Source organism: Westerdykella ornata (assembly GCF_010094085.1).
Source record: "Westerdykella ornata strain CBS 379.55 unplaced genomic scaffold EI97scaffold_19, whole genome shotgun sequence".
In the NCBI taxonomy this organism is placed as follows: domain Eukaryota; kingdom Fungi; phylum Ascomycota; class Dothideomycetes; order Pleosporales; family Sporormiaceae; genus Westerdykella; species Westerdykella ornata.
This window is the reverse complement of record NW_022986869.1, coordinates 198,503-220,170: the sequence shown is the minus strand read 5'-3', so window position 1 is coordinate 220,170 and position 21,668 is coordinate 198,503. Positions and strand designations below refer to the sequence as shown.

Genomic DNA, 21,668 nt, shown 5'->3' with positions numbered 1-21,668 from the left:
GGTATTCGGGAGCATCCGTTAACGCCGGACCGTTTTGCGCTTGCTGATAGGCAGAAATACTGCGCTACTCTGCGCTGCGACCTCATGCTTCCTGTGTAAGCTTCGGGCGTACCCTCCCAGGGCTACACCCTGAATATCTAGGTATTGTGAGTGAGTGTAAGAATTGTTCACAAAAGAAAAATCACTTCAGAGTAGAATTATTAGTATTCGTTGAGTACATCTGACTATTACATGACTCCCAAAAAAAAGCATTTCTTTTGCAAAGTCCTGATAAGTTGATGAGCGATTACAGCTAAATGCGGTGCGTTGAAACAATCTCTTCTAACCTTCCTTGATGGGAGGTTAAAGCAAAAGAGTCCCGTCTTGAAATTGATTTCAGGCCCTTTGCAGGTTCCCTAACATTCCCTGTACAATATAATCGACCTAAGATGGAGGAAAGGTCCCAATACCCGGAAGAGTTACGGGTCCAGAACCACCTGTGCCGTCCCCCTTTTCCGAATTCGCAAGCAGAGGAACATACGGCTCTGCATCCACAAACTCATGTGTCGCCTCTCCATGTCTGCCAGCGAGCCCAGTGCCGTTCCGTGGATCCAATGACAGTTTTTTCACCGTGCCACGAGGGCTTAGGTCTAAGGCGTTAAGACTAACCCACAGGGAGACAGGGTCAGTGGCGCTCTCAAAGAAATATCGGCCATCTTTCGTATCGGCCATGGTCCTCGAGACTGTGGCTGCATTCGACACCGAGGCAGTTTGGCTTCGCAGAGTGGTGCTGATGGTCCTGAGGAGGCTTTGGACGATGGTTATAGCTTCCGTCATGGTGGAGGCCACAGGCGCCTGCCGTAGATTATCTGCCATTCGTGCAAAGCGATCTATGGGGCTGGGGGTCCCCGGAAGGGTGGTGTTTGCCATGGTTTTCAAGTATCGTTGAATCATAAGCTGCTCATCGTATGGTGGCTCGTTCGTCATGACTTGATAATCATGGGAGTGATACAGTTGAAGCTTGCCGTCCAGGTATTCCATGACCAGGTTATCCCCAGATGCATCACCAAGAACCAGATGTCCCACGGTCGGTAACCCCGGAATCACACCCCGAGACCTGACTTGGAAACGGGGAGCGCCAGAAGTATTCATCAGATCAGCTTTCGCCTCGGCCACAGTGCGATAATTATCAAGGAAGTACTGGAGCCAAAGGCTGATGGACAATCCCGGCAGCGAGCTATTCCTGGTACCAAAGTCGGTACCGGCGAGATAGAGGAATCCGCCATGCAAACCCTCAGTGTTTACACCATCCATAGTGAGGATATCATAGATGGTAGTGATTACCGATCCATATTTGCTGACCCATTCCAGAGAGTTCTCTCCTGCGCTACCGTTCCGCTGTAACCCGGCGGGAAAGGCATACATGGATGAGAAAGGGGGCATACTCCAGTCCAGGGTTCGGCCAATGACAACGCGGGAGCCATCTTTTTCACCACTGGTGTAACTGACCCGAGTACAGGCATAGCTGAGGTCGGCGAAGAGTAGGAGCGGCAGGCAGACCGTAGAGGTAGCTGAACGAAACATGATGGGATAAAAGATAAAAACCGGTGCGTTTTTGTGTGTAGTGGCTTTGGCGTCGAGAGTTAGGGGAAGGAAGTGTCAAGATTTATACTTCTAAGATGGATGGCCACACGGGGTCTTTCTGTGAATAGTCGGACATTTTCCAGCTGCTCGTTATGTAGCAAATCCCCCGTACATTGTTGGGTCTCAGAGCCAATACCAATATGATATCGGCCTGACAACCCGGGCTTCGAGGTGCCCTTGGATTCGCAAATCATCTTTGGGGTCAAGGATCTCGAACCTTGCACGACCGGGCCTTTGTCGTCCTCTTGTGGCTCTGGCCCATTTGATATTGGTTATTACTCTCCGGCAATAGTGGGGCTAACCTGAGAGGCTTCTCGATGCTCGTGTAAATGCCCATTTGGATATCAAAGCTGACAGTATTACTTCAAAGGAGCTTCATCTCGCTAAAAACTATGACGTGAATCTTTTTGGCTTCTGCTGGACGGAGCAAGAAAGCAATGACTATCACTGTACAGATGTTGACTTCGATTGGGCTTCGCACTCCCTAAACATCACTGCCTCTGAGAATCTTCGCTCTCCTTCTGGTGTTAGGATACAGATTCCAGAGGAGCTTAATAGTGCCGTAAGGGTCTTCATCATTGTCTCTATCTAGATATACCCAGGTCTCTTTCGTCATAGCACTTCTCGCTCTAGGCATTGAGCTCGTCGTTGGTGCTCTGTCCAACTTTTCTCGCTTACTTTCGTGCCTCACATGGTTCATTGCGGCGACTGCTGCTATTTGCGTTTGCATCGCCGCTTCGCTGGCGACCGCGCAGGCGGCCATTATCGTTGGCGCCGTGGAAGCAACGACCGAATGGTACGGCGTTCACGGACGGATCAATGGCAGTTTCATCGCCACTGTCTGGATCAGCTTCGTCTTCGCCGTAAGCTCTGGCTTCTTCTGGCTATTAACTATCTGCTGTTGCAAACCTGCGCGGAGCAGTAGCAAGACGGAATAGAGCTGCTTCTAACAAATGATCTACTACGGCATGCTAGACTCAGACTTTATTGATACTGAATCCATAATCTGCTTCAAAATAACAGGGCAGAATATGAAGAACGTATGATACGCTTGGTTCCCATCTGAAATGCTGGCCGATGAACTTTTGTGAATTGGATGTAAAGTGCTAGTCTTCTCCCTAAGATCTCTAGAGAGACTGAAAATGGGTGCTCTGCCAGGGGCTCCGCAAAGCTGGTCACCTGTTGAGTTCTCCAGCTGGAGCGTGAGAAAGTATGTACACAACTTCGCTTCAACCGGCCGCTGGTAGTGATTGGACAAATTGCATTGAATCTTCGCCATATGCGCAGTGGCTAGGGTGGGTGGAAATGTGGGTCAGGGTGCATAGAGCGTCTTCATTGGCCTGTTTAACCGCTGGTGCTGAGCCGATTTGGTTGCAAGAAGCCCCGATCGATATTCCACCAAATCCATGGGACTTCCAAGAGGGTTGATCCCTTAGGCAACAAGTGCCTTGATGACAGCCGCTTTTCTGAAAGTAAGGAAGAAAAGAAGGAGACATAGCGACCGTAAAGGGAATCTCGAAGCATAAATGTGCGAATGCTGCTTTCCATCAAACACATCTGGCTAACGGTCTCATAGTGAGCGGTCCGATGGTGAAAATGTCTGACGATCAAGCTACAAATCCGCCAATGCAGCCGGTCATCTTGTCCATGGAAGTGGACGATGACGATTGTTTTGAAAGCGAATACAGATTGCGAATCGCAAACCAAGTCAAATATCTCATCGTCTCCCCTAGAACCTTTGACAGAGATACGCTTTCATTTCCTATCCGGTCTCTGCCCCCTCTTCCCTACAACGAGGAATGGACCGTAGCCCACATCTCCACAGACGAAACCAGCGGCCACTTGAAAACTTCCATCTCGAACCGAACACTAGCTGGCGTCAGGTGTCAATGGCATCATACTCGAGTTGATTGCCTAGAGTTGGCGAAGACCAAACAGCTCACGGCAATGGCCTCGAGGCCATCGCACATTCGATTCTTCCACTCTCCTCCTTATCACCAGGCACTGTAATTGCCAAAATAGCCCGTTTCGAATGGGAACTACCTCGTATCGAACAGGAAACAAGAGCATACCAGTTGCTTGAGGGTTCCGGACTAGCCCCCCGCTTCCTCGGCCATGTCCACGAGAATGGACGCATCATGGGGTTTCTCATAGAAAAACTAGAGGGACGCTCTGCCTCTTTCCAAGATCTGAGCATCTGCGAAACAGCTCTAGGGAAGCTCCACGAATTGGGACTTGTACATGGGGATGTGAACCGATACAACTTTCTCATCACGGAAGAAGGGGTAAAACTACTCGACTTTGAATGCCTTCAAGAAAATGCTAGCCCTGAGTCAATGCGCAGGGAGTTGAACAATGTACGTGCCGAATTGGCTCACGAGTCAGGACGCGGTGGAGGTTTCATTTTCCATGGCGATAGCAATTGATATTGTCGTAGGAACTATGTACCATTCCGGTCGCTGGGAGCTACAGGTGGCCCATGTTTTTCCATAGATAGCCATGCTGCCATCACCACTTGTAGATAGCATCATCCATCCACTCGGCAGTTTCCACCTGTGGCTAGTGTGTGCCTTCTGAAGGATATTGAAGCTCAGGACGGTGCGGGTATACATGCAGTGGGTCTGAGAAGTGTCAACTGCAGAAGCAACACGACATGCCCGGTCGATAGTAAGAAACCTGGAACAAGAGTCATCTACGATGGAGAGGAGGGAGAGCGGGGATCTAATTTCGACTATCTCCTGCAGGGACCCAGGGTCTTGGGCAACAAACTGTGCGGGCTCAATGTCGCCGGCGCGATGTTCAGTTCAGAGTCGTTGTACCTCCTCGCGATATCACGTCGCAAGACTATATCGACAGGGTAGTCAAGTTCCGTCAGTGGACAGAAACGAGCTTGTATGGCCTATGAGTAACATAGTAGAGGTTTATTAACTATCTACACTTACCTTGTTGTGCCCTCTATGTCACGATAGAATCTGAAGCTCGTGTTTCCACCTTCACCTAATATACCGAGTGGGTCAGTTTTAAACTACCCTCTACTAGCCATTATACCAGCACGCAGACACAGCCTTCTTAATGTCTAAAGCCACTTAGCGTCTTACTGGGAGCCGTGGACGATGAGAATATTATCTTTCCCTACTCCACTCAATGTTCCTGCAAATACGAGTGCTTCGAATGCCTATGTTATTTCGCGCTATGTCCACCCTGTGCCAAGTAAGATGGCTAAGATGGAAACTTGGAGGTAAGGTGTCTGACCTTACGTGTTGATGCTACTGACATACGGAAAAACACATCTCAGCCATGGCCTTCGCCTGAATGTGTGTACCATTCGAGATTGCAAGACACCCGAACAGCTATATGACACTTTCCGAAAGTGGAATCAGCATGAAATATCTGAGCACAATTGCTTCTGTGGTGACGTTAAGAAATGCTGCACCAAAGACTGACTAGAGCAGATTGAGGGCTCCGCTTGGGCATGTCCCGTATTTTCAATTTCAATGAGCACCACAGAGCCGTACCGCCCACATTAATGTTGCCAGCGTCGAGGATGTTCAGGCGTCGGGTAACGTCCCAGGATATACGCAACCCGCTCCCCCGGAACAGGGACGTCTCACCTAACCCGTCGGTCCCACGCAGACAAGTGAGTTTTCGATTAAAAGTTCGATGATTCGACAACCGTCACAACTGCGTACCCAGACCGGAAGCACAGATGCTAGTGTTGAAGAACCAGGACGCGGAATCGATGGCACCCTGCAGAAAAAAGGCTGCTCAGAGCATGAACACGGCTCTTAGGGAGAAGACGGAGTAGACGATGTAGAATGAACGGGTTTGATGAAGGCGACATATTCCGAGACTACCTCACAGGTGGTTATATCGCCATGTCTATACAGCAGCGGCCGCCCTTTCTAGTCACCAAGACTACCGCAATTAGTAGAGCTTCAAATAAGAATGGGATTGTAAAATAAGCCAATCGAACTGGTTAGGACCATTCCCTCAGATTTTAGAGTGTCCTATGTGTGGTTCTTTTAAATTTGCGCTTGAAGGATAGCCTACCCACTTTTACCGCCCATCGTACCCCAACCCCTTTGCCACCCCGTACTTACCAGCACCTCTGGCGGCAGCAAGAGTCTCACCGAAGTAAGAGGGAATCGCAATCATGTCCGCTGCAATGCTAATCATGTCGAATCCAGCTTCAGCAAATTCCCTCGCCTGCTCGCCACTGGTGCAGTAAATTCCGACCTTCTTTCCTTCCGCATGCGCCGCCTCTTTGATCTTGGTAATGGCTTTCTTCAAATCGTCATGCATACCGGATTCCAGAATGGGCCGTCCGATGTTGTTTCCAAGGTCGAAAGGTCCAATGAGCAAGCAATCCACGCCTGGGATGGCCGCAATCTCGGCAACGCTTTCCAGTGCAGATGCCGTCTCTATCTGGACGATGGTGAGGAGAGACTCATTTGCATGTTGCAAATAGTACGTCAAGGGCTCGTTTGCGAAGGTCTGCGGCGAAAACGGTGAGCCGAAACCGCGGTGTCCTTGGGGAGGGAATTTGGCCGAAGCAACAAGGCGCTTCGCGTCGTCCACGGTATATATCAGCGGCACGACTATCCCATGAGCGCCGGCATCGAGGGCGCCTGGCCATGTCAGATGAGGTTCTGGCGGATGTAGCTGTACTTGCGTTTGACCATCCAGGCTTCATTTGCCGCGATGCGGACGATGGGGCTTACACCGGTGGCGGCGATTGCAGCCACGGCCTCATGCATTTGGCCATCTTTTCGAGATATCAACCTTAAGCAACTCGTTGACGGAACTTGACCCACCGTCGATATTACCGTGTTCACAGTCAACACATATCCAGTCGACGCCTGAACGAGCAATAGCCCTAGAGATGTTCGTCCCGGGTAGCATCTAATCAAACCTTAGAAGTCAAGAGTTGGCACTTGGTATGGGTTCCCGCACCTGCCATGCTCCAAAGCTAGGCTTCTCGCTTTTAAGGGCCCTGAATATCTTGCTAGCCTCTTGCAGAGTGTTCATGTTTCTGATATTGCGGCAGAGTGATCTTTTGTATAGGTATGACGTGAAATGTGAAGTTGGGATTCTTCGTAGTAGGGTGCTACCCAACACTGATTGCATCGTCATCGACAGCATACACAGTAAGCGGTTTGTTAAGTACCCCTCTCTTCCACAAAGAACTAGTTGCCCCACATTAGATACGCAGATCAACAGTTCTCCGAGGTCGGAACTTTTGCCGACGTTATGAACGTTCCACCTCCTCAATGAGTCTCGAGACCTCCTCTTCCTTGAATCGGTGCATCAGCTTACGAGCTGATGATGTTGTTTCTCCCGAGCTGGCTTTCTCGACATGGATCTATACATTTACTCACTCAACACTCGGACTTCATCAGATACATCCATTGATTCATACCACTGGCGTATCAAACTCATAAACGGCTCTCCATTTCTCCTGCCCGGGTTCCATCACATTGACCTCCTGGTATTTGAATGGAGTTGTTTTTCCCACAGTTGCAACCACGGATTTTGCTGTATCACACAGAGAGCAATTCTCTCTGGTGAATAGCGTAATTCGACATTTCAAGAGGCGTGAAGTGGCTCGAAACATATCGAGATGATGCAAGCAAAAGAATCTCGAGAACTCTCCGAGAAACTTTGTTGAAGTTCACCACTGCTGCTGCTGCCAAGGGATACCGAAAGGGGTAAGGTGGCTGTTCCTCACCGCCCGCCACTTTAGCTTGCTTTCTGCCAGCAAGTGGTCAATTCCAGAATATTCCGATGTCATTCAGCAGCAAACAATTAAAATCAACACACTGTTTACCGCTGGTTTCGTAAACATTCTGCTGCACCTGATAGGGCTTCCGTGACACCACAATGGCGAGGAAATGTGTTCACAAAGGGTGTGGGAAAACATATGAGGACGAGAACGAAGCATGCGTTTACCACCCCGGTCCGCCCGTCTTTCATGAGGGCCAGAAAGGTACGAGCTACCGAGCAATTCGCGAGGACCAACAACTGTGTCCGCAGCTGTCTGATACTGTTCCATAGGCTGGAAATGCTGCAAACCGAGAGTGCTGACGTTCGACGAATTCCTCACTATCCCACCCTGCACGACTGGCAAACACTCCGACGTCGATGACACGCCTGCGCCGGAACCAGCACAATCAGTAGATGTCCCCAACAACACTCATGTCTCACTAGGTAGTCTCAAGGAATCATTACCGACGCCGGCGCCACGACTACCCACAGCAGAAGCTCCTTCCGCTCCGCCCTCAGCACCCCAAGCGCCTCCCGAATCAGAAGACGATGATCCAAGCATAGCGATACCAGACGGTCAGGAATGTAGAAGGCGGGGCTGTGGAGCGAAATATAATGAGGGTTCGACCAGGGAAGGCGAGAAGTGCGTACATCACCCTGGCGTGCCCATCTTCCACGAAGGATCCAAGGGCTACTCTTGCTGCAAGAGGCGCGTGTTAGAGTTCGACCAGTTCTTGAAGCTCGAAGGGTGCAAGACCAAAGACAGGCATCTATTTGTGGGTAGCGGAAAGAAGAAGGACGAGGAGAAGGTGGACACAGTTCGGTAAGCATGAGGTTAGGAGACTTCGGCGGATACTCGACTGACATTTTGGTAGCCACGACTACTATCAGACCGCGACAACGGTCGTCGCATCGATTTTCCTCAAGAAGATCGATAAAGACAACGCCAAGGTCGACTTCCAGGAAAGGTCACTAAAGCTTGATCTGCGAACGTCAGATAGCAAGCGGTACAAAGCCGAGTTCCCGCTATACGCAAGCATCAAGCCAGAGCAAAGCAAATACAGGATATTGGGGACCAAGATAGAATTCACGCTGGTAAAGGCGGATGGTACCAGTTGGCCTGTCTTGAGATCAGACGAAAAGCCAACAGGAGAACGGATTCAGGTGGGACAGGCCGGTCGAGTCTAGACAGCTGACGTCGGTAGAGAATAACAAGTCATTGCGATGTCCCGTCGCCGTCGGTTGTTTTGGCCGTCGAATATTTGCGCTTGCCGTCTGCGGCACTGTAATTTTGCTCCCAGTCTTGATCGCCCTTCGCAACTATCATTGACAATCCTCACAACGCATTTTGCGGCTTTGGTTTGTGGGGAATCGGAGTGTCCAAGATATAGCGAGAAGAGTATTTCCCTCGTCTATAAAGGAGGCCCATGTGCTCGCAATATCTTGGACATATTGAACAGGCGTTGCGGCCATGGGGATGCAGGCGCTCGGATTCGCTTTCTTCCCAGGGACTTGGCGTTAGCATTTGCGGGAAATGCTTGGTATGGTTCACGATTCCTTCGGCAATAATAATGCAGCTTGGGATCGGAGAGTTAGCTATAGGGAGTACATGTTGTTCTGTCACGGACGGCATCCTCTCGGCCCAGGTTTGGTATCATGACGGCGTCTCCTTTTCCATCTGAGGGGAGCTTCACATGGGAGACCACTACTGCCATGGGAACAATTAATCAAAAGGATTTCCGAACGTTCCTCCATCGAACCTCGTCAGCTGCCGGGGTTTTGCAACAAGGCCGTCCAAAAGCTGGATATCAGCCGATGATTCGTCCAAGCCGAGGCGAACCCATTCCCCGGAGTCATGGCTTTCCGTTCGGTTAGAGATTGGGAGCGGTTCGACATGCCATGATCAGAAGCCAGGCCATGGGCGCTCACTCTGGAAATTGGTCTCGAGTGCATTCCGTGCGTCCCCAGTGTTTGCAGATTTTGATTTCCTCTGTTTTCCTCGTCGAACAATTGTTCATCTTCCGTTGTATGTCCTCACCCACATCTAACGACGGGATCAAGCAATTCCGCCCAGAGATTTAATCGATCGCCGGTCCGTTGGTAACGCCATCTGACGGAACTACCCACAGTGAACCCACTCCCCGGGCCGCCGACGGCAAGTTCCATCCGCACCCCTGCGGCGAGATCTATATTTCATGCACGACAAATCTCTCGAGGCCACTGAGGGGACGCAAGAGGGAAGGGTCACGTCAGAGGGAAATGACGTCCGTGACAATGAAGAAGCGTTTGGTGATGCTTTCCCTGAGAAAAAAGAAGTGGATCTGAACACCCAAAGCACCCCGCCCATTCATACCACTGCGTCGAGACCGGGCAGCGCACATAAATCAACAGGAGGTGGGGAAGACAAGGACATCGTTGAAACCGAGAAGCGGCCCTCAAGAAGAAGCGGAGAGCATACCGGAGATGATGCCCCCGCAGAAGACGAGGAAGATGAATCGAAATACTTGAGTGGCATCAAGCTTGCCATTCTCTCCCTGGGCCTCTGTCTGACGACATTCGTCATTGCACTCGACAATACAATCATTGCGACCGCCATCCCCAAGATCACGACTGTCTTCAACAGTCTCGAGGATGTCGGTTGGTACGGGTCTGCCTACCTCCTCACAACATGCTCCCTGCAGCCATCGTTTGGCAAAGTGTACACTTATTTCGACGTCAAGTACACCTACCTTTTTGCCTTGTTGCTCTTCGAGGTCGGCTCCGTCATTTGTGCTGCAGCGACTTCGTCGCCCATGTTCATTGTGGGGCGAGCCGTCGCTGGGGCTGGTGCTGCGGCACTTTTCTCTGGAGGCATGACCATCATTGGGTACTCAGTGCCACTTAGAAAACGTCCGATATACATTGCTGCTCTTTCGAGCATGTTCGGCATAGCCTCGGTGGTCGGTCCAATCCTGGGGGGCGCTTTTACAGACAACGTGTCTTGGAGATGGTACGTTTTGGGCTGCACTCTTGCGCTTTATCGAATTACGCTAATACAGCCTGGAGGTGCTTCTGGATCAATCTACCTTTCGGTGGCGTGTCACTGGCCGTGGTATTCTTCTTCTTTTCCAATCCCGAACGCCAGTACAGCCACATTCCAGTAAAGGCGCGATTAAAGGAAGTGGATCTCGTTGGAGCGACCTTTCTCATCTGCGCCATCGTATCCTTGCTTTTGGCGCTGCAGTGGGGCGGTCAGACGTATCCGTGGAAGAACTCGAAAGTCTGGGGCACGCTTCTCGGATTCGGCTTGATCATCCTCGTCTTCATCGCCATACAAATCTATCAGAAGGATCGGGCGACCATCCCCCTGCGGGTGTTGAAGAAGAGGACCGTGCTGGTTAGCTGCCTTTTCACTGCCTTCTTGTCCATGGCCCTTTACACGTAAGCATGAAAGCTCCAGTCAGGACATGTCGGTTACTGACTTCTGTTCTAAAGACATATTTTCTACCTTCCCTTCTACTTCCAGGCTTCAAAAGGCACCTCGGCTGAGGAAAGCGGCATCCGAACCATTGCTTATCTTGTCAGCATCACGGTAGCCTCGCTGATCGTGGGCGGCGCCATCACCTTCGTCGGTTACTACTCGCCATTCATGTGGCTTGGATCCGCCCTCTTCTGCATAGGTTGCGGTCTGCTCTACACGCTCAAAGTCGCCTCTCCTCCAGGACAGTGGATCGGCTACCAGATCCTTGCCGGAGCTGGCGCAGGTGCGTCTGTGCAAATCCCCTTTATCGCGGTCCAAGTCGTTACCAACGAAAAGGATATGCCCACCGCCAACGCTTGCGTCATGTTCTTCAACTCGCTCGGCGGCGCCATCGCCATTTCCATTGCGCAAAACATCTTCGTCAACTCCCTAGCGAGGGAGATTCCAAGGTATGCGCCCGGTATGGACCCCAGAGTCGTCATCCATGCGGGGGCAACGTATGTGAGGGATGTGGTTCCGCCTGAACTACTGCCAGGCGTGCTGGAGGCTTATACGCATGCGATTGTGAGTGCGTTTATACTGGCGATTGCCACGTCTGGGCTTGGCTTCTTCATTAGCTTTGGGATGGAGTGGAAGAGTGTGAAGGGGAAGAAGATTATGGCTGCTGGGGCGGCTTGAGATTATTTGAATTGACGTTGTGCTTCATTTGGGGAGGATTTTGTTGTGCATATTTTGTTTCTCTACTGGCTCTGTAAGATAGTATATGGTTGAGCGGCGCACGTAAGGCATGGAGACGGCGCCTGCGTATCTACGCATAATACTGTATAGAATCTCATTTAATGTGTAACTCTTTTCGCCAGTCCGCCAATGCTTGGTCAAGAGGAATCGAAAGATTCCTCTCAACTTCATAACTGAGCCAGAGCCATTGGCCATTCTGTTGACCCGCACCATCGTTGAACCAGCAATGTCTGTGGACTCTCACTAAAGTTTGGGTTATACGGCTATAGGCGGACTTATTACAATCTCTTACGGTCTTATCAGTTATGCAGCCTCAATAATACTCCGGCTAGATTGGATCCCAAAATTCCCCGCGACATATATTGCAATAAATTTCCCGGACGATCCCCCGGCGGCAACAGTGCAACATCACTGCCCAAAAAGAACTCAACAACACAGCTGTAAGAAGTCCAAATATTATAGAAAGAGAATACATCGGGGACGCAATAGTTCAATCCACATATCCCATCTCGCACTGTTTCCCATCGACGCCCTTTCATCGATATTGAAGAATGCTCCTACCGATAGTTCTCCCCCTTCTCCTCCCCGCCACTGCCCTCTCATCTTCCACTCCTCCACCACAACCCTACTCAACCTGGCTCGCTACCTCGTTCCTCAGCAAATCCCCACCGATTGACAGATACTACGTCTCCGCCGTGCTTCACCAAGGCCTCCACGCCGCAGGCACCCAGCACAACAACACCGCCCTCCTAACCCACGTCTCCACTGCCCTCTCCTCCCTCGTCTCCACCAACGGCATAGTGATAGGATGGAAGCCAACCTACTACTCCCTCGACGACCTCCGCATCGGCAACAACCTCCTCACCGCCTACCAGGAAACACCCACCAAAACCCCCGACGCAAACCAGAAATACAAAACCGCAGCCGATAACCTCCGCCGCCAACTCGACAGTTACCCCCGCACGCCCCTCGGCGGGTTCTGGCACCGCGACCCGCAGTACAAGAACCAGATGTGGCTCGACGGCATATACATGGCGAGCGTCTTCTACGCGCGGTGGACGGCGCTGTTCGATGCCGCGAATGGGACTGCGTGGGGGGATGTAGCGCTGCAGTTTGACCTCGTCGAGGCGCACTGTCGGAACGGTACGACGGGGCTTTTGGTGCATGGGTATGACGAGAGTAAGAAAGCGGTGTGGGCGGATAGGAGGACGGGGGCGGCGCCGAATGTGTGGATCAGGGCTGTCGGGTGGTATGCCATGGCGTTGGTGGATGTGTTGGAGGTGTTTCCGAGGGAGCTGCCGGCGTATGCGAAGTTGGTTTCTTATTTCAAAGAGTTGGCGGAGGCGTTGGTGAGGGCGCAGGATGGGGAGTCTGGTGGGTGGTGGTTGGTCATGAATGAGCCGTATCCTGGGAAGAAGGGGAATTATATCGAGTCGAGTGGGACGGCCATGTTTGCGTACGCCATGCTGAAGGGCGTGAGGAGGGGATTGTTGGAGGATGGAGAGAGATATAGGGCGGTGGCTGAGAGGGCGTATGGGTTGTTGGTTGATAGATTTCTGAAGAGAGAGGCGAATGGGACGGTGAGTTGGGAGGGGACGGTTAGGGTGGGGAGTTTGGATGGCGATGGATCGTTTGAGGTGAGTTTGATAATGATCATTGTAAATGATTGTAGTGGCTAACCGGAGCAGTACTATACTAGCGTGCCCTTGAGTGAGAATGACGGGAAGGGAGCTGGACCGTTCATGTTTGCGAGCGTGGAGATGGAAATGTGGAAGGGGTCGAAGAGGTGAATATTGATTATGACACGACGCCGAACCGTCGATGCATTATTACATGATTACGCCCTCCAAGTCAGTACCTAAATGTATAAAAGTTCACCCTCAAACCGAACCCAGTGCTCCTCCAACGCCAATTCATGATTACCCCTAATTTACCTCTGCACGCACGCTCAACATTCCCAGAACACAGAACGTCAGACTCCAACCTCCTCCAACCAAAGCTCTACATCGTCCCAAAAACAGCCGAAACCACCAACATAGCCACAACGCCCAACCCCGCCTTGGAAACACTCTGCCGCACATTCACCACCCCCGCTGCACCCGTCTGCCGCGGCTCCCCCGTCCCCGTAGCACCCCCCGTAGCACCAGCTCCTCCCCCCGTCTTACTCGGCGCCCCCGTCGCCGTCGCGCTCGCCGTATTATTCCCATTGCAAAAGATCCAGCCAGGCTGGATGCCCGCGTCCTGGAAGCAGCGCGTCAGGTCCGCGACGGACTGGTCGATGGAGAGGCAGTAGAGGCCGCAGTCGTTTGCGAATTTCTCGACGGGCGCCTTTTTGCAGCAGGATTCCATGAGCGAGGTGTAGTTGGAGGGGAGGCCTTCGGCGGAGGCGTGGGCGACGGCGCAGGCGACGTCGTTGGTGGGGAGTTGGCTGTAGGGTTGGGTTGCGCAGGTGGCGCCCGTGGGGTTGGAGGCGGCGGAGGAGAGGGTGGAAGTCATGGTGTTGGGTGGGAGGTGGTTCTGGATGAGTGAGTTAGCGGGTGGGTGGTGCCTATGGCAATAATGTATACTTACACTGTGTGTTGGGAATGTGAATCAATCCCAGACAATGATTTCAGGAAATATTAATCACGTTGAAGCTTGGGTGCAATTACGGCGACTCGACTCAGTTATCACAGTAGTAGTCTAGTGAATGTACTTGTATTTATGTTTGCAACCCCTTGGGAGATTCTGCTAGAAAGATACGCTTATTATATTTAGAAACGGTGACGTCCAAGTGGCTTGGGTGTTTGTGGAGCCTTGGTCTGTCGACTGGGAAACTGGACAGACGAACTGAGAACGGAAGGACCGACCAATGGAATTTGATCTCCTCGTAGGGAACAACAAACATTGGAGTACACAGTATAAAAAATCTTCGAAGGATAACCATTAAATCAGCAATCTTGAAGATTTGCGCTCAATACCCATCTCAATACCCGATTCGAATACGTCTGTCCGTTGGTCGCAGTACGTCTCTTGATACCAGGCCTATCAGACCACCTTGAGGCGTCGTTGACATTCCAAGGTTCCCTCCCCCGCAAGTCCGTTCGTTCGCACCAATCCTTTCATTCCTAGGTCCGCATCCGAGTCGCCACCAACCACAAAACTCCTCCCCTCGTCAACCGTCCGTCCCTCCCTCCCCTAGTTTTTCAGACATAGGTCGCTGTTACAATTAGAAATTGTAATATCTATCAAAAGGCGAGATGGCCGAGTGGTCTAAGGCGCTGTGTTTAGGCATATATCTCTCTCCGCGGGGATAAAGCCAAATCCGCAGTCTTCAGGGGCGTGGGTTCGAATCCCACTCTCGTCAAGCGCATTTTTTTTCCTTTTTTTTCTTTTTTTTTTTTTAAATGTTTGTTATCTTTTGCGATCGTTTTTGCTCGTGAATTTTGCTGTGAAGGATTGAAAAGCGTGAAATTGACCCTCTTTTTGCCAACTGGAGCGAGAGGGATGGAAACTACGCGTGCAGCGAGACTGGCGTGATGCAGTCTACGCATATACAGATCTCGAATCTCCGTCTGAGTTTGGACTTCAGTTGAGGTAAAAAGGGAATTTCAAGATAATTTCTGCTGCGGAGGAGACTGGTACATCTTGCTCACTTGAACGACTCATCCACGGCATTCGTTTCTCTCTCTTTGTCCCCCGGTCTTCAAACGATCTCTCGGCCGCCAACATGCCACCCCTCGACTCGCAACAGGCCCAACACCAATACCAACAAGACCACGACCTCCTCCTCTCTGTACGCCTCCCTCTCGCTCTCCTTCCCACTCTCCTCTACACCTCCTCCCCTTCCTTCCTCCTATTCCATAATCTAACTCCTCCCCAGCTCCAGACCTCGCTCCGCAACTGCGCCTACACCTTTGGCGTCCAGAGCCCGCAGTACGCCAGCCTGAAAAGTATACTGGACGAGCATGTCGCCGTGTGCGCTCTGAAGGGTCTGCGTATTATTGATGGTGATGGTCCTGAGGGATCTGGTTCTCGTTCCGGTGAGGGTACTCGGCAAGCTGGGTCGAAGGAGGAAAGGTGAAATAGCGGGAATGGCATGGATACCAACTGGATTCTTGATGGAGACAAGAGTTTTCTTCAGACTTCCTTTTGTTTTGCTTCGGCTGTATGCATCATGTAGGCAGGGAGAACATGGTGGGATTCCCTGCGCAAATACGAAAATGTTGTACTGGAGAGAAGACGATGAGCACTTCCCCCTAACACGCTCCCTTTCACTTTTCACATACCCATCCCCTAGGACCCATACCTTCTCCTTCTTCCCAACCTCACACGCCACACGCACACATACCACCACATCACAAGCACCAAACAGGCTCCTCATAACGGTATTAAAACATGTATTTTTGCTCAATGCCAGTTCTTCATGCACCGAGACAACCAGGCGCAAAGTCTATACCTAACTAAGAAACCCTAACCTTGCTCCCCGCTTTCCGAAGTCATGAAGCGTATTCACTAAGCAGAAAACTCGGGAATGTCCGTCGTGGCACCCTTGAGGGCCAGCGGCACGATACCCGACACGTGCATGTCCGGGCCGTACACGTGCATGTTGAGGCCGAGCTTCTGGCCGGCAGCCTTGATGTTGCGCAGACCCTCTTGGTAGTTGGGGCCTGCACGGCGAACCCAGATCTGGACATTGTGCTCCTTCAGGACGGGCGCCGCCTGCTCGAGTGCTCTGATGACACCCTTGAAGGTGCTAGCGACGTTGGTGAAGTTGGCAATGCCACCTCCGATGAAGAGGACCTTGCCGTCAGGATGCATGGGAGCACGCGAGAGGAGGTTGAGGACGGTTGTGGCGTAGTCGTACGTCTGCTGCTCAGTGGGCGCACCAGAGTATTCGCCGTAGTTGGCTAGCTGATCGGCGAAGCCCGCAGAGGCGATGGCGTCGGCGTAGACGACCGACGCACCACCACCAGCCACCAGAGTCCAGACACGGCCGTTGGGATTCAGGATGGTGAGCTTGAGCGATGCACCCGTCTTTGCGTCCATCTCGGCAATCTTGGCCTCCTCGGGGCTCAGCTCGCGACCGAAAGGCGCAGGGAACTCCATGGGCGGGCCGGCATCGATGTGCGTCTTGCCCTCCTTGGAAGGCGCAACGGGGAGGCCGAGAGCCTGCGCGCTGCGTGCAATAGCCCACTTCGCACCGCACTCGAACTCGGCAGTCTGGTCGAGCTTCGCGGCAAGATCCAGGAAGTGAACCTCAGCTGAGGTCTGATCCGCATTGGGAATGACGACGAGGGGGTTGATTTCGAGGTAACTGAAGGGTCAGCAAGGTTCCTATTCCAAGGTTGGATGTGCATGGTACTCACGTGAACTGGCAGTCAACATAGACGGCATAGAGTCTGGAGATGAAGTCGACAAGGACATTGTGAACACCCTTGGGGACCTTCTTCAGCAACGTCGACGCGATCTCCTCGTTTGAAGGATACTCGCTGAGGTCGACGGGAATGAGGAGCTTTTCAGCCTTCTCGTCGACATCTCCGACGTCAACACCACCTTCGTGGGTGAAGAGGATCCAGTCACCCTAAGCGGAAGTTAGCGTCGGATAGGTCTGATTGGCGGGCCGTGCCGTGCATCTGCGCGGAACCAGCCAGAGAGGGGCAACAACAAAAACAGAACGACAAAATGCGCCGCAAAACAACAATTGCGGTACGGCTAATAATTTAATAGGCGAGCATGTGAAAAATAAGGCTGCTAGAGAGGGCCCTGCGGGTGATGTTCTGCAGCAGTGGGTCTGGAAAAGCGTTCCCCTGTCTCCCTTCGTCCGGTGGTCCCGGCGAACAAAACCAGAGTGTTTTCTGCGCCCTGCCCCGGACCTGAATTTGCACCGCCTTTTTCCATTCCGCAGAATTTGCAAAATCCTGGGGAGAGGGATTTCGTTCCAAAAAAAGTGAAAACGGAATGCAAGAACAGAAATGTAAAGAAAGAGAAGGAGAATTGGTCTACGCACCTCTCGTACCGAGTTGATGTTGATGTAGTACTCGGTATCCTGGGAATGGGGCACAAAGGGCTCGACTAGGAAGTGCCTGAGAATCCCCTCGACCGTCTCGACCTTCTGGGGCTTCCCTGCCCTCGCCTCGACCCAGGCGCGAGCCTCTGGCCATGTCTTGTTGAGGGCCAGAAGACCACTCTTGCCTCGCCTCTTGATCAATTGATCTGGCTTCGCAACGAACTTGGCTCCCGGAGCGAGCAGCCAGGGATAGGTAGCCTCGGCCTGGTCGAGCACGCCCTTGACGTCTGCACCGGCGGGGAAGTACAGCGAAGCTAGCTTGGGAGGCGGGTTGTGGGTTTTGGAGGGAGGAAGAGGGGTGGGCTTGATGACGGGAGCGCGAGTGAGGTGGTAGTTGAGGATGGCCTTGCCGTCAGCCTCGAGGATGGATTTGGCAGACATGGTTAAGAGAAGGAGGGGATGTGAAGTCTGCGAGTTGGTGAGCAATTGCGTTGCTTGCTTGGAGATTGGGCAGGAAAGAGAGGGGAAATGGACAGATGCTCAGCGCAGACGAAGCAGGACTCCGAATCCGACCAGGCCAGCGACATTCCAATTGGGACGGGCTCAGACAGGCCCGACACTGGCAGCACCGATACGATGTGGGATGAGACATACCTAGCTGTGCGGAAAGAGATGGACGAGTGGGAGTTCGCAATGAAGAGATGGAGGTGAGGGCAGGCGAGGTGCTGAAAGACGGAGTTTGAGGCTGAAGGATGGGGCTGGAAGAAGGGCAGAGTGGCGGTCTGGATGCTTTTTTTTCTCTCCCTCTCTCCCTTGGAAGAAGGTCTGCGGAATTATTGAAGCTGGAGCTGGGGGGAGGCGGTCGCTGAGTCGGAAAAGAAAGAGGCCCAGGGGGCAGTGCGGCAGCCCGCCAGCGAGGGGTCGACGCTAGCCCCAACGTGGACCCATAATCGACGACGATAGCGGACCGGGGTGTGGATTGGGCCCCACCCCGCCTCGGAACCTTTCGCAACCTTTCGCAACCTTCGCAGCTTTTCTTTGAGAAGGTCGGGACTCGGCCCAAATCGAAGAGCAAACAATAATAGTAGCGGCGGCGAAAGGTACGGATAACACAACGACGGATCATTGGAACGATTCCCACCGAAGTCCTCTTTCCTCGCCTCTCACCACCGCACCGTACCCATCAGAAGTGAGCATCTGTCGGATCCCCCCTTTTTTTCTCCACCGCAAGAACACAAAAAAATAAAACGTCTCGCAAGCTCTTCCAAAAGCGTTGCCCACCAGCATTCCAGCAATCAATCTAGCCCGCAACGCCAGGCCCCGGCTCCCCATCTCCCCCCATACACCGCCCCGTCTAGTGCTGCGCCCGGGCCCACCAGCGACTATCGGGGAGCTCTCAACCCTCCGCCGCCCAGCCAAGCCAGCCAGAAGCTGCACACTGGGTCAACTTTTTGCTTCGACAACTCTTTTGCGACTTCTGCTGTCGTCCATTCTCTTCCTTCTCCTGCTCCTTCTCCTCCTTCTCCTCCCACCTCACATCCTCATCCTCTCATCTGCATTCTGCACTCGGTGTTGCAGCCTCAATTGTGAGTCTCCTGCCTCGCATTCCTTCGTGTCTGCACCTGCCTCGGACTGCGCCTGCTGCCCTTCGGAATCTTTTCGTCCCTCTGCCTTTCCAGCTCGCTGCTGCCCTCCTCACGTCAGCCACTTCACCCAAGAACTCCATGCCCGAACCCCGTCTCTCTAAAACTCCGGTCTACCTAGGTACCCTAACGCTGACAATCCTCCCCGCTATAGATCTTTCTGCCTCTCCCGTCCCTTCCTACCTGCCCCGCAATGCCTTCTGCAGAGCCCATGAACGGCGTCTCAACGCCGAACAACAAGGGCGGTTTGTCGGCCAACGACAACATCACTCGCTTCTCCGCTCCTAGCCGTCCTTTGAGCCCTCCGGCTGCACACACCCTCTTCCACCCCAAGACGCGATGCCTCGTCTAGTAAGCAGACTGCCTTCCATACCTTTGCCAAACAACTCTAACATGCTGCAATAGCGGCTTGCAGCCCCGCGCCGTGCAGGGCATGCTCGATTTCGACTTCATCTGCCAGCGTAAAACACCCTCGGTCGCTGGCATCATCTACACTTTCGGCGGCCAGTTCGTGAGCAAGATGTGAGCGTCGCCCTGGCAATTGGCTCCATCCCGTGCTAAAACGCGCAATACAGGTACTGGGGAACAAAGGAAACCCTTCTGCCCGTATACCAATCGACCGAGAAGGCAATGGCTCAGCACAGCGATGTCGACACCATTGTCAACTTCGCCTCCTCTCGTTCCGTCTACCAGTCCACCATGGAGCTCATGCAATACCCTCAGATCAAGTGCATCGCCATCATTGCTGAAGGCGTTCCGGAAAGAGTAAGTGCTCGCATGTACACATCTGGGACCTCGCATCGGCACTACTGACTCCCCTCTCCTAGCGCGCCCGAGAGATCCTACACGTCGCTCAGAAGAAGGGTGTCACCATCATTGGCCCTGCTACCGTCGGTGGCATCAAGCCGGGAGCCTTCAAGATCGGCAACACTGGCGGCATGATGGACAACATTGTGGCCTCCAAGCTGTACCGCCCCGGTTCCGTCTCCTACGTCTCCAAGTCGGGCGGTATGTCCAACGAGCTGAACAACATCATTGCCAACACCACCAACGGCGTCCTGGAGGGCATTGCGATCGGTGGTGACAGATACCCCGGTACCTCCTTCATTGACCACATCCTGAGATACCAGGCCGACCCTGATTGCAAGATCATCGTGCTGCTGGGTGAGGTCGGTGGAGTTGAGGAGTATCGTGTCATCGAGGCCGTCAAGTCCGGCCAGGTCACCAAGCCCATCGTTGCATGGGCCATTGGTACCGTCGCTGCTATGCTCAAGACCGAGGTGCAGTTCGGCCATGCTGGTTCCTTTGCCAACTCGCAGCTGGAGACGGCTACAGCCAAGAACGCGCACATGAGGGCGGCTGGTTTCCATGTTCCCGACACCTTCGAAGACATGCCCCGCACACTGGCGAAGGTTTACAATGACCTCGTCCAGGCTGGCACCATCAAGCCGGCGGCTGAGCCCCCGGTCCCCAAGATCCCCATGGACTACGCATGGGCTCAGGAGCTCGGTCTCATTCGAAAGCCCGCTGCCTTCATTTCCACCATCTCCGACGACCGTGGCCAAGAACTTCTGTATGCTGGCATGCCCATCTCTGCCGTTTTCGAGGAGAAGATTGGCATTGGCGGTGTCATGTCGCTTCTGTGGTTCCGTCGCCGTCTCCCTGACTATGCCACCAAGTTCCTCGAGATGGTTCTCATGCTGACTGCCGACCACGGCCCGGCCGTGTCTGGTGCCATGAACACCATCATCACCACCCGTGCAGGCAAAGATCTCATCAGCTCCCTGGTGTCCGGTCTGTTGACCATCGGATCAAGGTTCGGCGGTGCCTTGGACGGTGCGGCAGAGGAGTTCACCAAGGCCTACGACAAGGGCCTCAGCCCGCGTGACTTTGTCGACACGATGAGGAGAGAGAACAAGCTGAGTATGTGTCCACGTCGCATCCAGTCGCCGTCACTGACTTGCTCTAGTTCCCGGTATCGGTCACAGGATCAAGTCCCGCAACAACCCCGATCAGCGTGTCGTCCTCGTCACCAACTATGTCCGGGACAACTTCCCCAGCCACGAACTGCTCGACTACGCTCTTGCTGTCGAGACGGTAACCACGTCGAAGAAGGATAACCTGATCCTCAACGTTGACGGCTGCATTGCCGTGTGCTTTGTTGATTTGATGCGCAATTGCGGCGCCTTCTCCCCCGAGGAGGCCGAGGACTACATGAAGATGGGTGTGCTCAACGGTCTTTTCGTGCTCGGCCGCAGTATTGGTCTGATTGCCCATTTCCTCGACCAGAAGCGGTTGAGGACCGGTCTGTACCGCCATCCATGGGACGACATCACCTACCTTCTTCCTTCCATCCAGCAGGGCAACGCCCCGGGAGCCGAAGGCCGCGTGGAGGTGTCGGTGTAATTATGATGATGCGATATGGATATGGCGTAGGTAGAGCAGCACGCAT

At 53.0% G+C, this 21,668-nt stretch overlaps 11 protein-coding genes and 1 non-coding gene across 12 annotated transcripts; 7 read left to right on the top strand and 5 right to left on the bottom strand.

Annotated features, from left to right (window-relative positions):
- Nucleotides 1-355: 355 nt before the first annotated feature.
- On the bottom strand, nucleotides 356-1,563 carry EI97DRAFT_477090 (N-terminal nucleophile aminohydrolase; the record flags this gene model as incomplete). The annotated part of the gene is made up of 1 exon (XM_033801953.1): nucleotides 356-1,563. The coding sequence occupies one exon, from the start codon at nucleotides 1,561-1,563 to the stop codon at nucleotides 424-426; it is 1,140 nt and encodes a 379-aa protein (XP_033652072.1). The 3' UTR covers nucleotides 356-423.
- A 1,474-nt stretch (nucleotides 1,564-3,037) lies between these two features.
- Nucleotides 3,038-4,049, top strand: EI97DRAFT_495292 (uncharacterized protein; the record flags this gene model as incomplete). The annotated part of the gene is made up of 3 exons (XM_033802425.1): nucleotides 3,038-3,151; nucleotides 3,200-3,528; nucleotides 3,582-4,049. The coding sequence occupies exons 2-3, from the start codon at nucleotides 3,211-3,213 to the stop codon at nucleotides 4,047-4,049; spliced, it is 786 nt and encodes a 261-aa protein (XP_033652071.1). The 5' UTR covers nucleotides 3,038-3,151; nucleotides 3,200-3,210.
- A 1,630-nt stretch (nucleotides 4,050-5,679) lies between these two features.
- Nucleotides 5,680-6,651, bottom strand: EI97DRAFT_451618 (Phosphoenolpyruvate/pyruvate domain-containing protein; the record flags this gene model as incomplete). The annotated part of the gene is made up of 4 exons (XM_033800358.1): nucleotides 5,680-6,251; nucleotides 6,296-6,388; nucleotides 6,438-6,525; nucleotides 6,577-6,651. 4 exons carry the CDS (start codon nucleotides 6,649-6,651, stop codon nucleotides 5,680-5,682), a joined length of 828 nt encoding a protein of 275 aa, XP_033652070.1.
- Nucleotides 6,652-6,871: 220 nt separating this feature from the next.
- On the bottom strand, nucleotides 6,872-7,237 carry EI97DRAFT_381154 (glutaredoxin 2; the record flags this gene model as incomplete). Its single annotated transcript, XM_033795789.1, has 2 exons — nucleotides 6,872-6,985; nucleotides 7,043-7,237. The coding sequence occupies 2 exons, from the start codon at nucleotides 7,235-7,237 to the stop codon at nucleotides 6,872-6,874; spliced, it is 309 nt and encodes a 102-aa protein (XP_033652069.1).
- A 164-nt stretch (nucleotides 7,238-7,401) lies between these two features.
- EI97DRAFT_468712 (chord-domain-containing protein) lies at nucleotides 7,402-8,643 on the top strand. The gene is made up of 3 exons (XM_033801669.1): nucleotides 7,402-7,609; nucleotides 7,678-8,209; nucleotides 8,262-8,643. The coding sequence occupies exons 1-3, from the start codon at nucleotides 7,504-7,506 to the stop codon at nucleotides 8,572-8,574; spliced, it is 951 nt and encodes a 316-aa protein (XP_033652068.1). The 5' UTR covers nucleotides 7,402-7,503; the 3' UTR covers nucleotides 8,575-8,643.
- Nucleotides 8,644-9,460: 817 nt separating this feature from the next.
- EI97DRAFT_101563 (MFS general substrate transporter) lies at nucleotides 9,461-11,536 on the top strand. Its single transcript, XM_033792883.1, has 3 exons — nucleotides 9,461-10,375; nucleotides 10,432-10,806; nucleotides 10,861-11,536. Exons 1-3 carry the CDS (start codon nucleotides 9,582-9,584, stop codon nucleotides 11,522-11,524), a joined length of 1,833 nt encoding a protein of 610 aa, XP_033652067.1. The 5' UTR covers nucleotides 9,461-9,581; the 3' UTR covers nucleotides 11,525-11,536.
- Nucleotides 11,537-12,013: 477 nt separating this feature from the next.
- On the top strand, nucleotides 12,014-13,374 carry EI97DRAFT_495287 (Six-hairpin glycosidase; the record flags this gene model as incomplete). Its single annotated transcript, XM_033802424.1, has 2 exons — nucleotides 12,014-13,221; nucleotides 13,273-13,374. Exons 1-2 carry the CDS (start codon nucleotides 12,136-12,138, stop codon nucleotides 13,372-13,374), a joined length of 1,188 nt encoding a protein of 395 aa, XP_033652066.1. The 5' UTR covers nucleotides 12,014-12,135.
- On the bottom strand, nucleotides 13,361-14,411 carry EI97DRAFT_402079 (uncharacterized protein). The gene is made up of 2 exons (XM_033796477.1): nucleotides 14,156-14,411; nucleotides 13,361-14,101 (listed from the first exon to the last, which is right to left on the bottom strand). The coding sequence occupies exon 2, from the start codon at nucleotides 14,078-14,080 to the stop codon at nucleotides 13,586-13,588; it is 495 nt and encodes a 164-aa protein (XP_033652065.1). The 5' UTR covers nucleotides 14,081-14,101; nucleotides 14,156-14,411; the 3' UTR covers nucleotides 13,361-13,585.
- Nucleotides 14,412-14,817: 406 nt separating this feature from the next.
- On the top strand, nucleotides 14,818-14,930 carry EI97DRAFT_t74. The gene has a single exon. It is a non-coding gene; the product is annotated as a tRNA-Leu (tRNA).
- Nucleotides 14,931-15,293: 363 nt separating this feature from the next.
- On the top strand, nucleotides 15,294-15,647 carry EI97DRAFT_444000 (uncharacterized protein; the record flags this gene model as incomplete). Its single annotated transcript, XM_033799868.1, has 1 exon — nucleotides 15,294-15,647. The coding sequence occupies one exon, from the start codon at nucleotides 15,294-15,296 to the stop codon at nucleotides 15,645-15,647; it is 354 nt and encodes a 117-aa protein (XP_033652064.1).
- A 302-nt stretch (nucleotides 15,648-15,949) lies between these two features.
- Nucleotides 15,950-18,290, bottom strand: EI97DRAFT_435063 (ATP citrate lyase subunit, putatibe). Its single transcript, XM_033798783.1, has 3 exons — nucleotides 17,574-18,290; nucleotides 16,933-17,147; nucleotides 15,950-16,880 (listed from the first exon to the last, which is right to left on the bottom strand). The coding sequence occupies exons 1-3, from the start codon at nucleotides 18,012-18,014 to the stop codon at nucleotides 16,079-16,081; spliced, it is 1,458 nt and encodes a 485-aa protein (XP_033652063.1). The 5' UTR covers nucleotides 18,015-18,290; the 3' UTR covers nucleotides 15,950-16,078.
- A 1,137-nt stretch (nucleotides 18,291-19,427) lies between these two features.
- EI97DRAFT_381291 (citrate synthase) lies at nucleotides 19,428-21,622 on the top strand (the record flags this gene model as incomplete). The annotated part of the gene is made up of 5 exons (XM_033795794.1): nucleotides 19,428-19,567; nucleotides 19,622-19,738; nucleotides 19,792-19,981; nucleotides 20,044-21,139; nucleotides 21,186-21,622. The coding sequence occupies 5 exons, from the start codon at nucleotides 19,428-19,430 to the stop codon at nucleotides 21,620-21,622; spliced, it is 1,980 nt and encodes a 659-aa protein (XP_033652062.1).
- Nucleotides 21,623-21,668: the final 46 nt, after the last annotated feature.

Bases quoted from the DNA above. Each gene is read 5' to 3' on its own strand.
- EI97DRAFT_468712 (XM_033801669.1), top strand. From the start codon at position 7,504: ATGGCGAGGAAATGTGTTCACAAAGGGTGTGGGAAAACATATGAGGAC. The intron at 7,610-7,677 runs GTACGAGCTACC...ACTGTTCCATAG, and splicing joins CTTTCATGAGGGCCAGAAAG to GCTGGAAATGCTGCAAACCG. The intron at 8,210-8,261 runs GTAAGCATGAGG...ACATTTTGGTAG, and splicing joins GAGAAGGTGGACACAGTTCG to CCACGACTACTATCAGACCG.
- EI97DRAFT_101563 (XM_033792883.1), top strand. From the start codon at position 9,582: ATGCACGACAAATCTCTCGAGGCCACTGAGGGGACGCAAGAGGGAAGG. The intron at 10,376-10,431 runs GTACGTTTTGGG...TACAGCCTGGAG, and splicing joins GACAACGTGTCTTGGAGATG to GTGCTTCTGGATCAATCTAC. The intron at 10,807-10,860 runs GTAAGCATGAAA...TCTGTTCTAAAG, and splicing joins TTGTCCATGGCCCTTTACAC to ACATATTTTCTACCTTCCCT.
- EI97DRAFT_402079 (XM_033796477.1), bottom strand. From the start codon at position 14,080: ATGACTTCCACCCTCTCCTCCGCCGCCTCCAACCCCACGGGCGCCACC.
- EI97DRAFT_435063 (XM_033798783.1), bottom strand. From the start codon at position 18,014: ATGTCTGCCAAATCCATCCTCGAGGCTGACGGCAAGGCCATCCTCAAC. The intron at 17,148-17,573 runs GTGCGTAGACCA...ACTTCCGCTTAG, and splicing joins ACATCAACTCGGTACGAGAG to GGTGACTGGATCCTCTTCAC. The intron at 16,881-16,932 runs GTGAGTACCATG...CTGACCCTTCAG, and splicing joins TATGTTGACTGCCAGTTCAC to TTACCTCGAAATCAACCCCC.